At 39.6% G+C, this 17909-nt stretch overlaps 1 protein-coding gene across 5 annotated transcripts in view; it reads right to left on the bottom strand.

The window, feature by feature from the left end:
- The window catches only part of SULF1 (sulfatase 1), a 120982-nt gene that overhangs the window by 20270 nt on the left and 82803 nt on the right, over positions 1 to 17909 (bottom strand). For all 5 annotated transcript variants that reach the window (XM_057363912.1, XM_057363914.1, XM_057363913.1 and 2 more), the window contains 5 exons: positions 12530 to 12680; positions 11346 to 11521; positions 10654 to 10782; positions 10336 to 10392; positions 9223 to 9352 (listed from right to left, as the gene is read on the bottom strand). In XM_057363912.1, the coding sequence (XP_057219895.1) occupies positions 9223 to 9352; positions 10336 to 10392; positions 10654 to 10782; positions 11346 to 11521; positions 12530 to 12680 (643 nt within the window). The remainder of the gene's footprint in view (positions 1 to 9222; positions 9353 to 10335; positions 10393 to 10653; positions 10783 to 11345; positions 11522 to 12529; positions 12681 to 17909) is intronic.

Below are 17909 nucleotides of genomic sequence, written 5' to 3'. Positions count from 1 at the left end.
ATCCTATCCTTCAGAAATGGAGCTGCTTTAATTCTGCTGAGCCTGAAGTTTAAACACATAAGTGCCTGTGCCTGCTCCTCAGTGTTGAGGCAAGCACTGCAACAGTAATGCAGCAGAAGCTTTTCCTTGGATAATGGCACTATCATGATGGATTTTATCCTGGGGGCAGAAGTTTGCCTTTATAAAGACATTTCAAAGACAAAGGGTAAAACCTGTGCTGGTTAAAAGGGATTGTTTGTACTTGGTGGCTTTGCTTTACCTTGCTACTGGCATGGCTCCAGTTGCGACTCAGAGTTACGTAAGGAAGACAACTCAGATTGACTTCATAACTACCTGGGGTCTYGATTTCCTGGTATTAATCAGTTGTRCCACAGYCTTAAAATTAAGCCTGTTTCATTACTGATTATAATTAAGGCATAAAACTATACATTCAGAATGAATCACTGTGATGCACTGCACTGTAAAGAGCTACTCAGGCAGGACTTCAAATCAACTCTGTGCAGTTAACAGACTGTGACACTTTTGAGACAGGTGCTGCCCCCTTACATTGAGAGGAAATGAATTAGACAATTTGTGAAAAATGTCCCAGCARTAGGCTAGCTAAGGGATTCTATGAAATGTAAACACCTAGTATTTGCAGTAGACACGTCAGTGTTAAATACCTTGTCAGATTTTATCACAAAGTTACGAAACCCTGAAAAACATGCAACTGGAAATATAACATAGCAGCGATATTTTTACAGGTGCTTTTTCATTTTTGYAATGTATGACTGACTCTGAGTATTATTGCTCAGCCTAGGGAATGTTAAGATAAGGCCTGACTTCATGAATTTAAACATGTCCTCAAGATCTCATTTCCCTTTTTTCCTGTTTCAAAAGGTATGCTCTAAATTCAAAAACAGTTTAGATGGAAATACCATCACGGGTTGAGTACTGTTTTCCTCCATTAGCAGTAACCAGATCTGGGGGAGTGCCAGGGGACTTGATGTGATAACGCTGGAAAAGGAGTCTGGTTCAGGGCTGAGCTGCTGCAATCAGAACTGTCTTGCTCTTGCTTTCTCTGGGCCATTAAAAGAGGCCATGTCACACCACATATTGAAAAGTGCCCTGTAATTAGTTGTCTTTGGTAAACAGTGCAGAGTAGCAGCAGTTCATTTCTGCTGAACTGGACCTGAATACTGAGAAATGTTTACTAGCTAAGGTCATGTCCTCTACGCATTCCCGTAGAGCAGAAGTGAACCCTGGTCCTGACCAAGGCTCCTAAATGCCCCTGGAAATACTAGTCTGTGCTGTTTCATCTCAGCAGTACTTGAACATTGCACAGGAGTGAAGCTGTTTAACAGGGATGGTTTGCCAGGTTTGCTCAGGGAATTTGGAATTGCTGCATTTTTGTGGAAAAAATCTCCTCCATTTTAGAACTGAGCTGGTACTGCCCACAATGRCAGATCCCAATTTTTGCACTGCTCTCTCMAAACTGAACCACTTTCTRTTGAATCATGCTCCAGARTCTGACTACATGAATATACTCAAARACAGTTAATTACATACAGCCTTAGCCCCTGAGAAGCACTCCTGGAAAATGCAATGGTCACKGGTTCAACATATAGGGAAGAAGTTTGTCCTACAAGAACTGATGTAATATGGACAGAAATGCATRACAGACTTTAGAAATACATTCAGATAAATGCACAGGGACAGAACTGGAGGAAAGAAGGAATGAAGGAATTAATTACTGTACAACAGAAATGAGTATACAAAATTGGGCAATTTTGAGCTACTTCACAAGTTTACGAAAAGAAAGAAAGAAAAATGCCTAGGAATTTTACAGACTACACTATTTTGCATTCTCGCTGTATAGACAAGATTGATTTTAAGTGTCACAGTTATAGCAGTTCTGTAGTGATAAAAAATGCATGAACTGCTTTGTCAGCTCTAGAAATGTAGGCACCTAGGTCAAGACAGCAAATATTTCACCTGTATAGCATCCTCTACCAAATCTATTAACTTGCCTGTAGTTACAACTCAACATCAAGAAACTTCTGTTATGCAGTAAACATCCACTCTCAGGTGCAAGCAAATGGGAGTCAATGAAAAGGATAAATTTAATCCTTTAGCTATAAATAGTAATACCAATAACATTCTGTTACTATGGTGTCATATACATTTAGCTTGCAGAGGRCTTAGCTTGCACTCTACTTCACTGGATACTTTAAAATGGAAACTCTGCAAAAAGAGAACCTCAAAGGAGTACTACAGAAAGTGTTAAAAAAATAGGTCTCGCATAAACTATGTTTTCTGTCTGGACATTTTTGGTACATAGAATTACTTTAAAAAAGACTTAAATAATTTGTTTTGTTAAAAAATGTGCCATTCTACTAARAAGTCCTTCTGTTAGAGATCACAAGTAAGATGATAGTGAAAAGGCTGACCACAGTCGTGCATTAAAAAACATGAAACCAGTGAATCCAGTGATCTTCCTGGAATATCTCTGGATTTTATCCAAAATAGACTTGATGCTTCCAATCAAGAATTGCTTGAATTAAAAAAAWTGTCAAATCTGGGAAGAGCTGCTCTCTGTTTAATAAAAGCTTAAATATTTAGGCTGAAATGTGAACTATTTAGGCTGAAACATGAAATACCATGCTTTGAAAGATTATTTTTAGAGATAAAGAAACTTATCTTCATATTTCGTTTCAACTCATAAACAGAATGGTATTTTAACTAGAGGTATCATAATTTCTGGCAATTCCTATGAATTCTTGAGCAACTAAGTTGCAGGCATRTTTCTGTCAGCTATGAGGGATGACTCTTCAGGGTCCAAAGTGAAGAATGGCTAAAAGAGCTGTTCACAAAAGCATTGAAATACGTGCTTATTTTTAAGCACACAATTGGTCCCAAACACATGTGCTTCCAGTTAAACCTGTGTATAGATGCTCCACTGAAGTTTTACTAAGAAAAGATGGTATCAATGGGGAGATGGCAATGAAGAGACAGCTTTGAGTCAATGCTCTGGTAAAACAGGCTGATGACCAGTGCCTTTTAACTCCTGCAAGTACAGGAGGTTATTCTGCAACCTGGAGGATCCACGAGTGATGTTTATAWGCCATACCATAATTTCAGCTGAGTTTTAGTGGGTGCTCAGGGTCTGGCTGTCAGTGGCTGGCCAGCCATCTGACACTTCTGGCCAGCTCTTACCAGCGAATGTGTTTTTATTCATACTCTGCAGCTGGTCATAAAGCTGACCTATACAAATGTATGGCCTGTGATATTTATTTTATGAGAACATAGATACTCGAGCCAAACCAGACTACACCTAATAAGCCCCATTCTAATTTCCTTTACAATATTATCTGTAAGCTGATTGATGGCAAGTGTTCTTTTAGTATGACAAATAGACGTGCTTTTGACTGAATGCTGATACGATAATTTGATAAATATGAATATGAATAATAAAATTAAATTCTTATGCTACGTTTTTAGAGGGTGAAGAATATGTGAGAAATAGGAGTACAGGCTACATAACATGCTTTTTGGATCAGAGCCAGAAGAATCTTGCACATTTACCGCAGAGCTGATGTTTGGATTCAGCAACATGTCTCCAGTGACTACCCGTAAAGCCTTAGATCACTGTAAAATACGCTGAGACCTAATCTAACTAAAATCTCACTGTACAGCCTTCAGGCATTTTCTCCAAATGAAACATTATTTCCTCAGGGTAGTTTTGGGATACAGTTCCTCGGGAGGAAACACAATATTATGTATCCCTAAAGCTGAGGTGCATAATAAGAGAGCACATGGAAGGTGTGGCTACAACATTATACCTGTCCAGCAGCGTGAGCTCATTTGCGTGCATGCCATATAAACACGGGCAGCACGATGCATTTTTCTGTTCTGCCCACTGTCAGCTCTCATTGGAGCTGGCAGAAGACCATGGATCTTTACAAGTTTCAGACCTTTGCTGTKCACAAACTGGCAGGTAGTGCCAAGCAGATGGTAGGAGATGTATGCCCATAAAATAAACAGACCCGTGTCTGGGTTTCATTGCTGAGTCATCCAATCTAAGAGCTGAATTTTTAAACACAGTGCTTCAAAGTTGTCATTTTGGGAGGGTGGTTCTTTTTTTCACTCTACTGGGAAAATTTTTAAAAAAGATTGTGGTTGTGTAATTTTTCTAAGAGGACAAAAATGCATGTTTGGCTATGGATTTGATACTGATCATAAATAATGGATTGAGCAGTACACTGGAGACACCCAGCCTATCAGTCACCAGACCTCATAAGGTAACTGTGATCTGGGAAAGAGTGTTAGGTCCCAGAAGTCAAAATTATGCCTTAGGAAAATTCCTATGACTCAGACTGGAGAGAAAAAGAATAAATACTTACAAATTAACTCAACTCCTTAATTACACGTTTAGGTAAGGGAAGAGAGAAAGAAAAAGTACAAATGAAAACACAGTTAACATGGTTTTATTTGATATTTGCTAAGTATCCAGAAGAATTTCATGAGTGAGAAGATGGAATGAGTTCAAGAAAAATAACCTGCTGGAGGATTTAAGAGCAGCTTGCCTCTAAACCTCCTGAACTAATATATATTCTCGTCYCAGGTTATTCCAGTGGAAAGCTGAGAAGAGATTTGTGTCATGATAAGGTTGCATTAATGCAGACAAACATTTGTTCATGTTTCTGCTCTATTGGAAAATTAACAAAGCTTTATTACAAGTTGACACCAACTGTTCCCATTTTAAAACAAAGGCAGGGAAAGCAACGCTGCAGTGAATCAATACTTCTGTATTGTGCAGCTTATTTCTGAGAGAGTATATATCAATGAAAACTAAAAATACTCTGTGAACCATTTAAGCGTTACAACCTATCAGTATCCACTGCTAAACCAACTGGGCTCAATCAGGTGACCTCAGTGAGTTACACCATATAAACTGGTGACGAATTTGGCATATAAACTATGAAAGAAACCTCCCGTTCCCATCATAATTTCTTGAGCATTCTCTCATGTGGAGACGTGGAGGGACCACAAAGGAAACTTCTACTCTGCCCCAAGCCCCCAAGCTGAGCAGGGAGCCCACCCACTCCTGCTCCCTTCACTGGGGGAGTGAACCTGGCCTGCTGTGATGGGACTGCCGGTGCTTTGGGTGAGCGCAGATCAACAGCTGGGACGGGGTGGGAGCTGAAATCTGGTCTATATCCAAATATGATAGGGGCAGGTGACCCATAACTCACTTACAAGATCATAAAATTAACAGCACTTCTCAAGTTATGAAGCTGAGGAGGAAGAAGAAAACTTGAAATCCTCAAGTCCAGGTACTAAGCAGGCAAAAAATTYAGAGCATGTACTGGAAGAAACATCTGGAGGTCATTTAGTTCATCCTCCTCCTCAAAGCAGACACATTATTAGGTTTTGGAAGTATCCCGGGATGGACTTTCCACAACCTCTTTGGGCCRAAGTTCTTAGTCATGCTTATGGTAACACTTTTTTCCATGCATCCATTTAGATTTTCCCTTGCTGCAACTTGTCTCTTACTGATAGCCCTTTTGTTGTGCACCTCTAGGACATACCTGGGTCTGTCTTCTCTCTAATTAGCCATTAGTTAATCAAAGGAAACAATTAGGTTCTTCATTTGCCTTCTGTTCCCCTGGCTAAACAAACCTCTGCCCCTCCTCAGTAWTTCCTCCCCATCTCTGGGGTCTGGCGCTGGACTTGCTCCAGTGAACCGCAGYCCCTCTGCTCACGGAGATCCCAACCCCATTCCAGCTGCAGCCCACAGGCACCAGGGAGAGGGGAGTGCTCACTTCCCATGACCTGTTAGCAGAGCTCTTGCTAAGGCAGCTCAGCAGGAGCGCTCCTCTCCTTGGCGTGGGCTCACTGCTGAGCCACGTTAATGACYGCCGGAACACAACTGGGGAGGGAACGCATCCTGTGCGCATCTCATTTCGGACATGTTCTCAAGGAGGTGGGTCAACTTGTGGAAACTGTCCTCCCATAAAGGGGTTTATGCAAAAACAGCAAGGGGACAGCGATCTATAATGTGATCCACAATGGAARTGATGCAACCTGTCAATGGTGCTAGAAAATTTAAATTCATTAAAAGTATTTTAGATTTATATTTTACAGATGGCTAGTATTTTCTCCCCCCTTTCCTACCTTCCCCCTCTCCCCCGCCATTTTTCAGGTGTATCCATTTTCAGATACACGCTGGACATAGAAAAGAATTGGAATTTTGAAAATTTTAATTAAAAATTATCTTCTCTATGCTAAGTTCCCTTATTTTCCTTTTTTTAAAAGAGAAAATAATCTGAAGCAATTATATTATCTTGAGTACCACATCCTTGGAGAGTTGGGAACTAGCAGGTCTCAGGATCGCACCTCATTTTAATACCGGAATTTTTTTTTTCCTTTTTCAGCTTCCTTGTGTTTTTCTTTTCAATTAAACTACAGATTGACTAGAGTAAATTTAAATTAAGAACTATCTTTTAACGGTATTAATTCCCCAAATACTTATTATTAGTTGCAGACATCTAGCAGCAGCTTCCCACAGATCAGTAATTTCATTATTTAAAATCTGTCAGCACTCACTCATTCAGTGAAAGCAATTTTAATTTCACTGATGTTAACTGCAGCTGATTAGAGTAAACGTAGGAAGTATTAGAAACCATCATAATTTAAATGAAGATTTCACTTCTATATATGCACCTATGTAATTGAAATCGAGTATACTAATCTCTGAAGATAAAACAAAGCTCAGTCATGCACAGCAGTATCTMCTCTCTTCTAAGAGGTGGAAAATGACTAGAGCAAAGTTGCTGGAGGAACCTCAAACTAGAATGGCTCAGAAGTGCACATTAGAACTAAACACATCTGGACTAAAGCATATTTATTTGACCTACTAACTTTTTTTTTTAAGAACTTCTCTACATGGAAAAAATCCTGCARACTCTTATTTCATATTGCAATGCCTCAGTGAAGTTCATGTTATTTTGGTGTTGCTCTTCAAATTCACACCTTAGCTATTCCATGCTGGCTTCCCTGTGAGCACCACGTGTAGTCTGTCCTCGAGAGAGAGCCTGCCCTTGGTGCCCAGGGCTGGCATGAGGGYGAATGGAGCAGGAAGAGTGGATCCATGCCCCATGAGCTGCACAAGCCCAGAGCATACTCCAGCCCTCGTGATGCTCTGCCTGACAAGGTTTCTGTAGGCTCATTTAACTTCAGCATCCCTGCAGGTAGTCTTCAGGATGTCAGAATTATCAGGGACAACTTTGATCTATTTGTTTAAGAAAACAATGTGTACACACCAATGGCTGTGTCTGAAAACTGCTCCAGCCCTTTCCTTCATCCAGCTGTGAGGAATGGCTGCTGCACTTTTGCAGCCAAAAAATCTTTTGCATTCAGAAGACCTTGATGAGAGTTTGGAGGTGGGAAACCCTCTATGAAATGCCATTGTTCTTGTAGCCTCCTTGATGRGTGAAGCCCTCCTTCCTTCACCCAATATGGGACAACCTGCTGCCCTGGGCTGAGAACAGGRCTGTGAGCAGTGTTTCCCACTGCTTCAGGTGTGGTATCTGGCCAGGACACAACTTTTTCTATTCATATGTGGTAAAGTAGTTATTGCAAACCTGGATTTTGGCATAAGAGGYAATAAATATAAGGAATAATTGCAAAGAAAATATTTTGTTACTTTAAAATGAAACATCTTAGCGTCTAAGAGTCTAAATGACTTCACTGATCTCCTTTAGCTTTTATAAAGCATTCAGATTTTCAAATTTAATCTCTGTTTACAATGGCAGTGCTTGAACTCCTGAAAACTTTGCCCTTGGGTGAGACTGTGATATTGTGTACATCCCTTCAAAAGTGGCTGCATTTAAGGAGCATGTGTGAGGTGAGAGCTGTGATGGAGGACCTGACCAAGGATGTGACAGCCGTAACATTAATCCAGCCCAATCTGTGATTAACCACCATTTACTGTAACACTACACTCTGCAGGATGAGAAGGGGAAAGGTGGGATGGAGCATTTCTCCAGGCGAGCTCTCCCAGTGCCCTGGGCTGGCCGTGCCGAGCGGGACCTGCCCTGGGCGCGGCACCCTGGGTGGCAGCGGAGGGAGCGCGGCACAGAGAGGGCTTTGTGCCCTTGTCCCAAGCAGCCCACTGAGATTTCAGCGCCCGGCCCAGGCTGGCTGCAGAACTCTGAGCAAACATCTGAGGGGAAAACGCTAGAGCCTGCCTGGGAGAAATCACCTCACACTTCTCCGGGGAGGTGTGTGGCGATGGGGACGGAGCACAGGGACGGCAAGGCAGGCACAAGCCACTGCCTGGGGCCCCCGCATGTGCCCCAGCATGGTTGGAGGTGGTGTCAGTGAGAAGGCACACAGCTCGCTTACACATCTCCCCAGTAAATYCATCTTCATATGTTACCATAGGTATAGCATTAATGAAAGATGGACTGRAGAGAATTTGGAGTCAAAATCACTTTTCTTAATTTAGTTCTCTTCCTGTGCATGCACTGTGGAGATGCAGGTGTAAGCACAGTAGTCAGGGGTGAAGTAACTTGTGGTTTTATGAGCAGGCAATTTGACCTTCGTATCAGTCAGGCATAATACTGAAATAATTTAAGGCTGCAGGAAGAATAAGTAATGCTTGGGCATGGGCATCACTGCCTGAATCCTCACAGTGACCTGAAACAGGGAGCATTTCTGGGCAAGGGGACCTTTCTATTTAAGATGTTTCAAAAAATAATAAAGGATGATGAGTACTAAGTGTGCTGTTCAGTTGCTCATCCCAGCAAATGAAATAAGGTGTAACCTCAGGACTAACCAACTTGCTTTGGCAATTCTGAACTCACYCAGTGAGTACAAGCTTTCACTCCCCAAAATCATTCTCCCCCTTATTCATRACTATCACTGAAATATCTTGCTTAYTTAGCACTGAATSAAAGAAAAAGTAGTAATTTCATGTTATGTTTGAGCATGAGAGTTTTACTATTAGCTCTGTACTAAGACAGCAAACTAAGGACAGGCCTTCAAGATCATAAATTGGACCACTATTCAGAGAAACTTGTGTCTGCTAGTTTTTTTCCCCCCCTCTGAAGATATTAAGAACAATGACTTTTTMGTTACCTTCCAAATGTCATATTCCTCACATTCTTTTGACGCATATTATAAAACACTTATTTCCCTGTGACACACAGTAGAAAACTGCAGTTCCTTGTGGCTTACCTGTCCTGGTTGTTCACAGGCTGTCTGGTATCTTGCTTGTTGGCATAATTCCTTTACTCTCTCGTATTTTGGGAGTTGATTAGACTGCTGAGTGTTTTTGTTGGGTTCCTCCTTCTTGCGTAGAAATTTGCTTATTAAAAAAAATAAAGTTGAGTGTTTTAGATACATTGTTCTAAGCTCTAAGGATGWATGTAACTTGAACAACGAAGCTATTTGAAAGTTTAATGTCCTCTCAGGGAAAAAAATCCTCACATTTCTGTTACTGACCTTCGATGTAGGTCACATACTGAAAAAAAAGGCTCAGGTGATAGGCTGAAAATTGCCCAAAGAGAAATAAGCGTTGCTAAAATATGTCTAACTGGAACAGTTCAGCACCATTCATGCAGAAATGTAGGTTCTTTCACAAAGCAAAACTCTTTGAAGCAATACTTGCTTGGCTGAAAAAAATCAGCTGAAGACACAACAGGACTTTCATACCCAGCACAAGCTTGGCTGTATCTTACATATTACAGTGTGTCTTGTATGCACTGTTCTGTAATACATCAGACAGGGTTTTCATAATCTGTAAAGTCACAGAGTGCCAAAAGCAAATTGCTGTAGAATTTTTACCCAAGAAACTTTTCACAGCAACAACTGAGAAGGTGAGAGGGTATAAGGAGTTGTCAGTGAAGAGAGGAGCAGTTACAGTCAGGAATGTCATTTACATGTAAGAGTTAGCTGAAACAAAAATGAAGAATGCTTCTACTAAATGATGGAAAATACAAAATCAGTTGATGAGCAGATTCTGCACAGCTGGATTTGATACATTYGGTAAGAAAATGGTTTGGATAATGACAAAATTTGGCACAAGTACAATGTTAGGGAGAAAGGATAGGAAAATCACCAGGAAAGCATGCTTTCAAATTTCTTCAGAGAAAGGGATTTGGGAGCACAGTAGCTTGCAAAGGCAATGGTGGGAAACTAGGAAAAAAGTCATGCCTGTCAGTTTGCTTGCAAAATTTACTGCTTCTCTGACCATAAAAAACAAGAGGAGGGAACACAAAGGAAAGCATGTACAAGGGASTGTTCCCAGCAGGCAGGCGCTCCCAAAACTCTCTCACCCCTAATAATTACCCTCTTTCCACTAGAAATGTGTCACGCCAAATTTTGGTCTTCTTGTTTGTTCGAAACCTGCAAATAAAATAATAATATTTACTGCTGGCACTGAAGTATACCACTGCAAGTGTTAGCAAATTATTTCTGAAAAAACAACTCTCCACTTACATATATGTGCAATTTTATATTTACTACTTCAGAGACTCTTCAAATGGGAAAGCTGTGGTTGTTGTCATGACACAGCTCATTTTCACAGAATCTGTTTTTCCACTCAGTTGTTGATTTACTAAGTTGTTCGCTTCTGAACCAGCTAAAAAAAAAAATCCTGGGACCCACCTGTTTCCTGGTCTCTCCAAATCCAGAAGCTTTAGGACAGATTTGCCATCCATATCTGGAGGTGTGTCAAGGCCTGCTATATCCAGAATTGTTGGAGCAAGATCAATATTCAGAACTATCTGAGGCACGCTGCAAATCAACAGAAAAGGTCATCGTTGTCACGTGTTCAATGTGTAAGTCTTCACATTCTCTTGGAAATAGAATGATAATTAATGCTTATCAGGGCTTTGAAGATGTAAAGCTCTACAGAAGTGCTAAGTTTAGAAAACCGCCTTTGAAGTCTCCAACTCAGACCGATAGGCCAGTACTGCAGGCTGACATCACAAAGAAAAAGTTAAGCACAAAAAAACTAGGAGGTGCAGCAGCCCCAATGCTCTTATCTCATTGACAATGAGGGCATGATGCCACCCATTCTACCAAATGACAGTGAGCAGTAAAGATGAGCACATCATTTTTAAAAGCAAAACCCAAGTCTGACCCGACAGGACTTTGCACAACACAAYTTTCTCATCTGTGTTATAACTTATTCATAATATGCAAAGTGGAAGAACTGCCTCTTTATGAGATTCATTGCTCTGCAATAATAGGGTGCATCCTTTATGAAATGGAACTAGACAGAGTGATAATTACATGCTCTCAGAAACATTTTACATTAGGCTCAACAGCTGTGCTAGAGACACAAGGGAACGTACACTGATCCCGGCTCCACACTTGGACCACGAATAAAGAACGGAACTCGAATATCAAAGTCATACGGCATTGACTTCCCCTTGACCAGTCCGAACTGCCCGATATGGTATCCATGGTCAGCAGTGTAAATAATGTAGGTATTYTCCAGTTCTCCCATCTCTGCAAGCATTTGGTGTAACTGCAACCCAGCACAGAAAGAACTCTGAGTTAAATGTAGCAAAGCATGTTTTGTGCATAATCATGTATAGCCATCATTTATAACACTTAAATATACTGGACCAAACACAACACCCAATGAGGTTGTTGACACAGATTCTGGGGATTGGCATTTTTATATCTTGCCTTTATTGTGCTTCTAAAAATTCCACATACAAGTCCAATTTCACACTCAACAGAGGAGACAATTAAACAGCTCCACAAAATTAGAATAGAAAAAATATGGTAATGATAGGGTAGTTTCAYTAGTATGTCCAAAATTCATTGTGTACTCAAATAGAGCTTGTGAAAAAAGTCTGCTACAGCTTTAGAAGAAAAGGTACTCAGATTTGATTTACTGTGCTAGTCTACAACTTTCTCATTCCTTACAGTTGTGGGCTTGGGAAAAAGCTGTAAATTTTTATTAAAGTTTAAAGAAATCTCTCTGGGGGAAGATCTTTGGTCATGGTGCTTGATTTTGGAACAAAAAGTCATACAAAGCACACCTAATAGTTCATGTATCATGTTACCTATAATTAGCTGTACACAGCATTGCCTAACTTCTGCAAACACTCGTAGACTGACACCTGAGTTGCTGTGATTTGCCAGTTCCCAGATTTCAACTGAAGGACAAACTGTGAAGGGAGTGTGTGAAATGAATAGAAGTTGTCATGTGTGCACCTGTGTCTATCCATGTGTACACACAGGTGAYGCACCTTCTGTTCATACCAGGCTTTATATTAGGCCAGTGACTTTTCCCTTTAAAAAAGCCCACTGTTTTTTTGACCCAGCAATTGAAAGAAGAAAGCCAGGAGCTCGGCATCATGTTGCAGAGAACCAGAATTCAATTCTATGGGGAAAAAGCAGAGTAATTCCTCATAGCGCAATCACTTTCCCCAGAATGTGGTTAGTGAAGGTAAAGAAAGAATTAATAAATTTAATGTTGTTACCGACTAATAAGATTGCATTCACAGCAGTTTYTTGAACTCACTCTTTCCATTGAGTCATCAACTGACATCAGGGTCTGAAGTCTTTTGCGCTGCAAGACATTCGTAAACTCCATGTGGATTGGCAGCATGGGCCCCGTGTACTGCATAATCCAGTGCTTGTCCATGTTTGGTGCATAGTTATAGCTGGGAGTGCTGGAGGAAAAGAACGGATCTGAAAAGTTGTGCAGCATGACAGGCATCAGAGGGAGGTGGGAACTGCTCCAGCAAAGCTAGCAAACAGTTAAATCACAAATTCCATGTGGTATCTGACAATTATMAAAAAACATCACTTCAGTGGCTTCCAGGCTTAATTGGTTCATGTATCACCTCCTCAAAGTATTTTAACCACTTGCTTTCCAAGGTCTCTTTCAGACTCAAAGACCACTACAAGTTCCATGTTAATATTTGGGATTTGCTGAAATCCATTTGTCAAACAAACCTGTAATCATTAAAAAAGGCTTATCTGCATGATGCATCCCATACAGATAAGCAGAAAAATTAAGAAAGTCAGAGATCAGAAATTATTGCTTCCCCTTAATTGCTTCCCCTTAATATTCAGGTATATTGCCCTGATGCTACCAGTAGAGAAATTACATTTAAATAAAAGTCAAAGYAATGTATTTACCAGTGGGATAAAGAAATTTAGTAGTCAGTATAAAGAACATCCCCAGTGTTACAGTTAGTTCTACACGAAATACTGTTGAGGTGTTATTTTCAGTGTGAATACAAAGCATGGTGCATTACAAGTATAACACAAACTATGACAACAATATTGAGCTAACACTGCTATCAATATCAGTACAAAAAAGAGTATGGCACAGAGTCCTATCTAAAGCAAAGAATGATGTTTTGGGAGTTTGTACAAACACCAAAAGAAATATTTTTAAGTGTTGTTCWATCCATAGCCAGTGTATTTTTGAAAGATATTGTATAAGAAACAAGAGTATTTTCACTGATATATCACCTTGGAAGAAAAGGTGAGGGGAAAAAATGTGCCAAGTAAATTTTCTCTATAGAGAAGTATGTCACAAAAASTCCCCATCAATCCTGTTCTTATACCTAGCATACATGACAACTACAAGGTGAAGAGAAACCAAACAGACTCCATGTCCCATAATGGATTMACCTACATAAGAGCAGTTTCCTTCTCTAGAAAGAAGGAATCTAGGCCTTGTCATTTTGTTTAAGTTATTTGGATTTTATTTTTTCCCTCTTTCTAGTACATGGCAGTGCATGAGACATGAATTGTAGCATTACATTTGAAAAATAAACATTAATAGAAAGTGAAAGAATACTGTTGTATGCTTAGGTAAATTTCATTCTTATTATTCTCTTTTCAGTATACAATAAACATGCAAATCAGTATTTAGTGTTTAGGTACTGAAAATTATAACATGATTTAACCAAAGGTACATTTTTCCCACTGAAATATTTATGTGTAGTTGTCTTTTCTTAAAATGAACAATATCAGAATATTGTGTAGCTTAAAGTCATGCCTTTGACCTTCACTCAGCTTTCATTTTTCTTTATATGGTTGTGTGTGATCACAGAATGGTGGAAGCAGTTGATTTTTGTATCAGATATTGTGTGTATAACCTTTAACTACATATTCTAAGGATAAAAATCAGCTGAAAGGATAATGTTGTAAACTGATAGTCAACTTCAATAAATTAGTGGAGTCCACCTTTTAACTGGAGACCATTCTTTGAGAAATTAGGTAGAATTTGAGAAGCATGCCTCTAGTACACATAGCGAGTTTTGACTAACRTACTTAATCATTAGTCTCAAGGGAAAAGAGAAGTGAGGCAGCAGTATCATGGGACTTTGATAGAGAATAAGTATGAAAAGGTTAGCTCCCTACTGAGCAAAGGCAAACATAAACTAGAATTCCTCTTCTGCTGGAAAATCTTTTATTTCATGTTGAAAAGTCAATGTTTTTGTCATTTCCCATGGTTGAAGCCTGATTTTTAAAATGAATGCTGTCATAAAATTAATGAGATTTATCCCAGGATCACAGCCCTCTGTGTTGCTGGCTAGCCAGCAGTCCCAGCAGAGGGAGACTGGAAGAAGCAAGACTTAGGAATTTGGTGACCTACAGCTTATCATTTATCAGACAGAAAAGGAGGATACTTCCAGCGCAAATTTTCCTCTGCTTCCTTGGAAGTTAGGCAAATGATGTTTTCCCATGAAAGAGCTCAGTTTTGATTAATCAGCATTTCCTAGTACAACCTTGTTTTTTTTCAGTGGGGTGCTGGGTTCCCCTGCCACAGAGGGATGAGGTGACTGTGAGCTGTGCTCAGCCGGCAGCGCGGTGACAGCCCGTGGCCGTGCCAGCAAGGAGAGCCAGCTGCTCAGGCAGCTCAGGTCTTATGTTCCCAGGCTATTGTGAAAAGCCTCCTCCACATAATGGATAGTTTTTAAAAGCAGCACTCAAGGGTTTAGCAGGGCGGTTAAAACCTTTCACAGACACTTTCCAAATGCATTTTGAATTTTCTGGGTGAGAAATGCAGCAGGCAGAGAGTGAGCAGAATTTTCCTCCCAGACAATTCAAGGAGCAGGACCCCTCTGTGAAATATCCAATGTCACTGGCTGATGGATAAATGTGAAACAGGGTCCATGGTGTCRGAGAAAGAATACTAAGGAAGAGACAGAAAGGAATTCAAAAACCCCACAGCTTGTATATATTTCCTACCCCTGGGCCTTTCAGAAATCCACCAGAATGGCACTGGTTGCCAGGCTCAAGATCTGATACTGCCCTCAGATCTACCTAACTTTTATCTACCCTTTTGTTTGGTATAAACCAACCAACCAACCAACCAACCAACCAACCAACCAACCAACCAACCAACCAACCAACCAACCAACCAACCAACCAACCAACCAACCACTGAAGAAAGATATCCTAGGGAGAATATTGCTGATTTCTGAGAACTTTTTCATGTAGACTGACCTCTCCCCTCTCAGGCATAGCAGTTTATCACAACATCTTTTTCTTGACGTAGCTGGAGATATCAATTAAATGTTCAGCTGTTACAAGCCCTTAAGAGTCATTGTGGCACAGTCTGTYACTGTTTCTATTCTTCCATTTTTGGGAATAACTTTGCTCTGTATTGGCAAGTACTGCTGTAAAGTAACACAGTTAAAGTTTACTGACACCTACATTTCCTTGATTCTCTTTGCACTGGGAATATAAAGTTGGAGATATGTACCATGTCYTCCATGGCCTACTCTCCGTCATGAGTCCATCTCATGTTGAGCACATTAGTTGGTCCATGATCAGCAACCAGTGCCAAGGAGCCCATGATTTTCAGTCTGCCAAGTTGCTACTGTAGTATTTGCCATTCTTGTAGAACAAGAACAATTTGGGCAAATTTAGATTTCTCTGTCGCTCACTTTTGTTTGGCTAGCACATACTATGCAGAACTTAATACACAAAGACCGTTTGGCACTCCATAACTGCTGGAAGATGTCAGGTTCGTAAAATTTTGAATTGATGCCCTGAGTTAAACCAACTAAAAAATCCTTATTATATAAATACCCAACAATAACAAATGCTGAACACAGTCAGGCACTTTCCTATAAAATCATACTCGTAAAGAGAACATTTCATTCTGAGATTTTAKAATCACCTATCCAGGTAAGTTTACAGAGAAACTTACAGTGATAATCGGATGTTCTGCAGGCTATGGAAGGAGTAAATATTTATGAGCACTAGTGCATTTTTAAAGAAGGATTCTCCATAAAGTCTATAATTTATTTCTCTTTATTTCTCTGCAAACATCACTTCAAGTAGATACTAGTTACGTTGAGTGAAAAGGAATTGTATTAGCAGTCACTGTTGTAATCAAAAGGCCTCAGTAAATGTTTCTGACAATGTTTACTACATATAGTTAAATTTAAACTTCAAAATTAAGAATGCTTTTAAGGTACCACAATAACTTTAAGTTAGACAAGAAATAATTAAAAAAACCCAACCCCAAAAATGGATGCTTGTACTTGAGAATCTATTAAAATGGGGTGCCCTAAGAGCAAATAATTCAGACATGAATTYCACTAGCTTCTACTAGTAATTGAATTGTGATATTCAATTAAATAAATGGAATATAACCCTTTTACAAATGATTATTTAAAAAAATTATTTTATAGTTTAAGAAAGGATTGCAAGAGCACAGCATGTCTTAAGAGCTCCCAGAATTTAGTACAACTTTAAATTAACATTTGCTTTCTGAAAAATTGATCTAAATATATACATGTCTCTAACAGATGGGATAACGTGGAAAGAAACAAATATGTTTCCAAACATTGTTCAATTCCTCATAGTAAAAATCTGTCTTTGCCCCTATTTGCAATCTCCTCATTCCCTCCTGTTTCTACTTAGCAAAATAAATTATGTTCACAAAATATTGCCTAAAAATGTTTGGTTTGAATAATTCCATGGAGTTCTCAGGGGTTTTTATCACAAAAGTGTTTGGCTAATTGTCTGTTTGGATTGGGAGGACTCCAGTCAGTGAAAATAATACAGTACTTAGATGCCCCAAGAACAYTTTTGTTTCATAAAAATAAAAGTCAACAACATTTTAAAATAATGCCTCCAGTAAAACTGATTGAGAGAAATGAACAGTTTCTGTACAGAATTAGCACCTCTATTATTMTTTGAAATATGATTAGCAAACATGACATAAGTGGTCATGTTTCTTCAAGTGTAAATAAACAAAGGAAGCAAATTCTTTGTTTCCAGGGAAAGTAGACTTCCAGGTTTAGACACTGTTCTTGGAAAGCAGGAAGCCCAGGTTCTGAGCAAAATTAAAAGTAAAAAAAAACCCAACCCACAACCAGTGGCTATGGCCAGTATGAATGTAGAGTTGAGTTTCATCATTCTGAGTCTGCTTTTGCTGCCTTTTAAAAGGGGAATCTTTTAAACCCAGTGATATTTATGGATATGGATATGTGGGGTATGAAAATTTCACTCCCRAAGTGTAACACAACTGTTATATTTCAGAATAAAGAAGTAAAACAATTGTTGTCTGTTAAATATAACACCTTTTTCATTTAGGAAATATTATTTGTTGCTGCTGCAGAAGTTAATTGTGCAACTAGAATGTCACATTTCTATTTCACACCATTTCTCCTTGTCTTGTTTAAAATCACACCCACAATGACATGTGTGATTTTGATCATTTATCTCTAAGTCAGGAGTCCAAGCAGGCCTCAGGCCAGTGGTGACACTACACACTGACATGTCAGGATTTATTACTGATGCAAATGAATGATCCCACTCTAATGGCCACATGGCCACATCACAAGAAGTACCATTGTTGCCGACAGATGTTTGAGACTCGGCCTCAGTGACTCCAGACACAGCCAGCTCACCCCCCAAACTCC

The sequence above is a fragment of the Malurus melanocephalus genome, unplaced genomic scaffold (genome assembly GCF_030028575.1).
Source record: "Malurus melanocephalus ecotype Western Australia unplaced genomic scaffold, MMel_1.1 scaffold_32, whole genome shotgun sequence".
Taxonomy (NCBI): domain Eukaryota; kingdom Metazoa; phylum Chordata; class Aves; order Passeriformes; family Maluridae; genus Malurus; species Malurus melanocephalus.
This window is presented reverse-complemented; position numbering and strand designations above follow the sequence as displayed.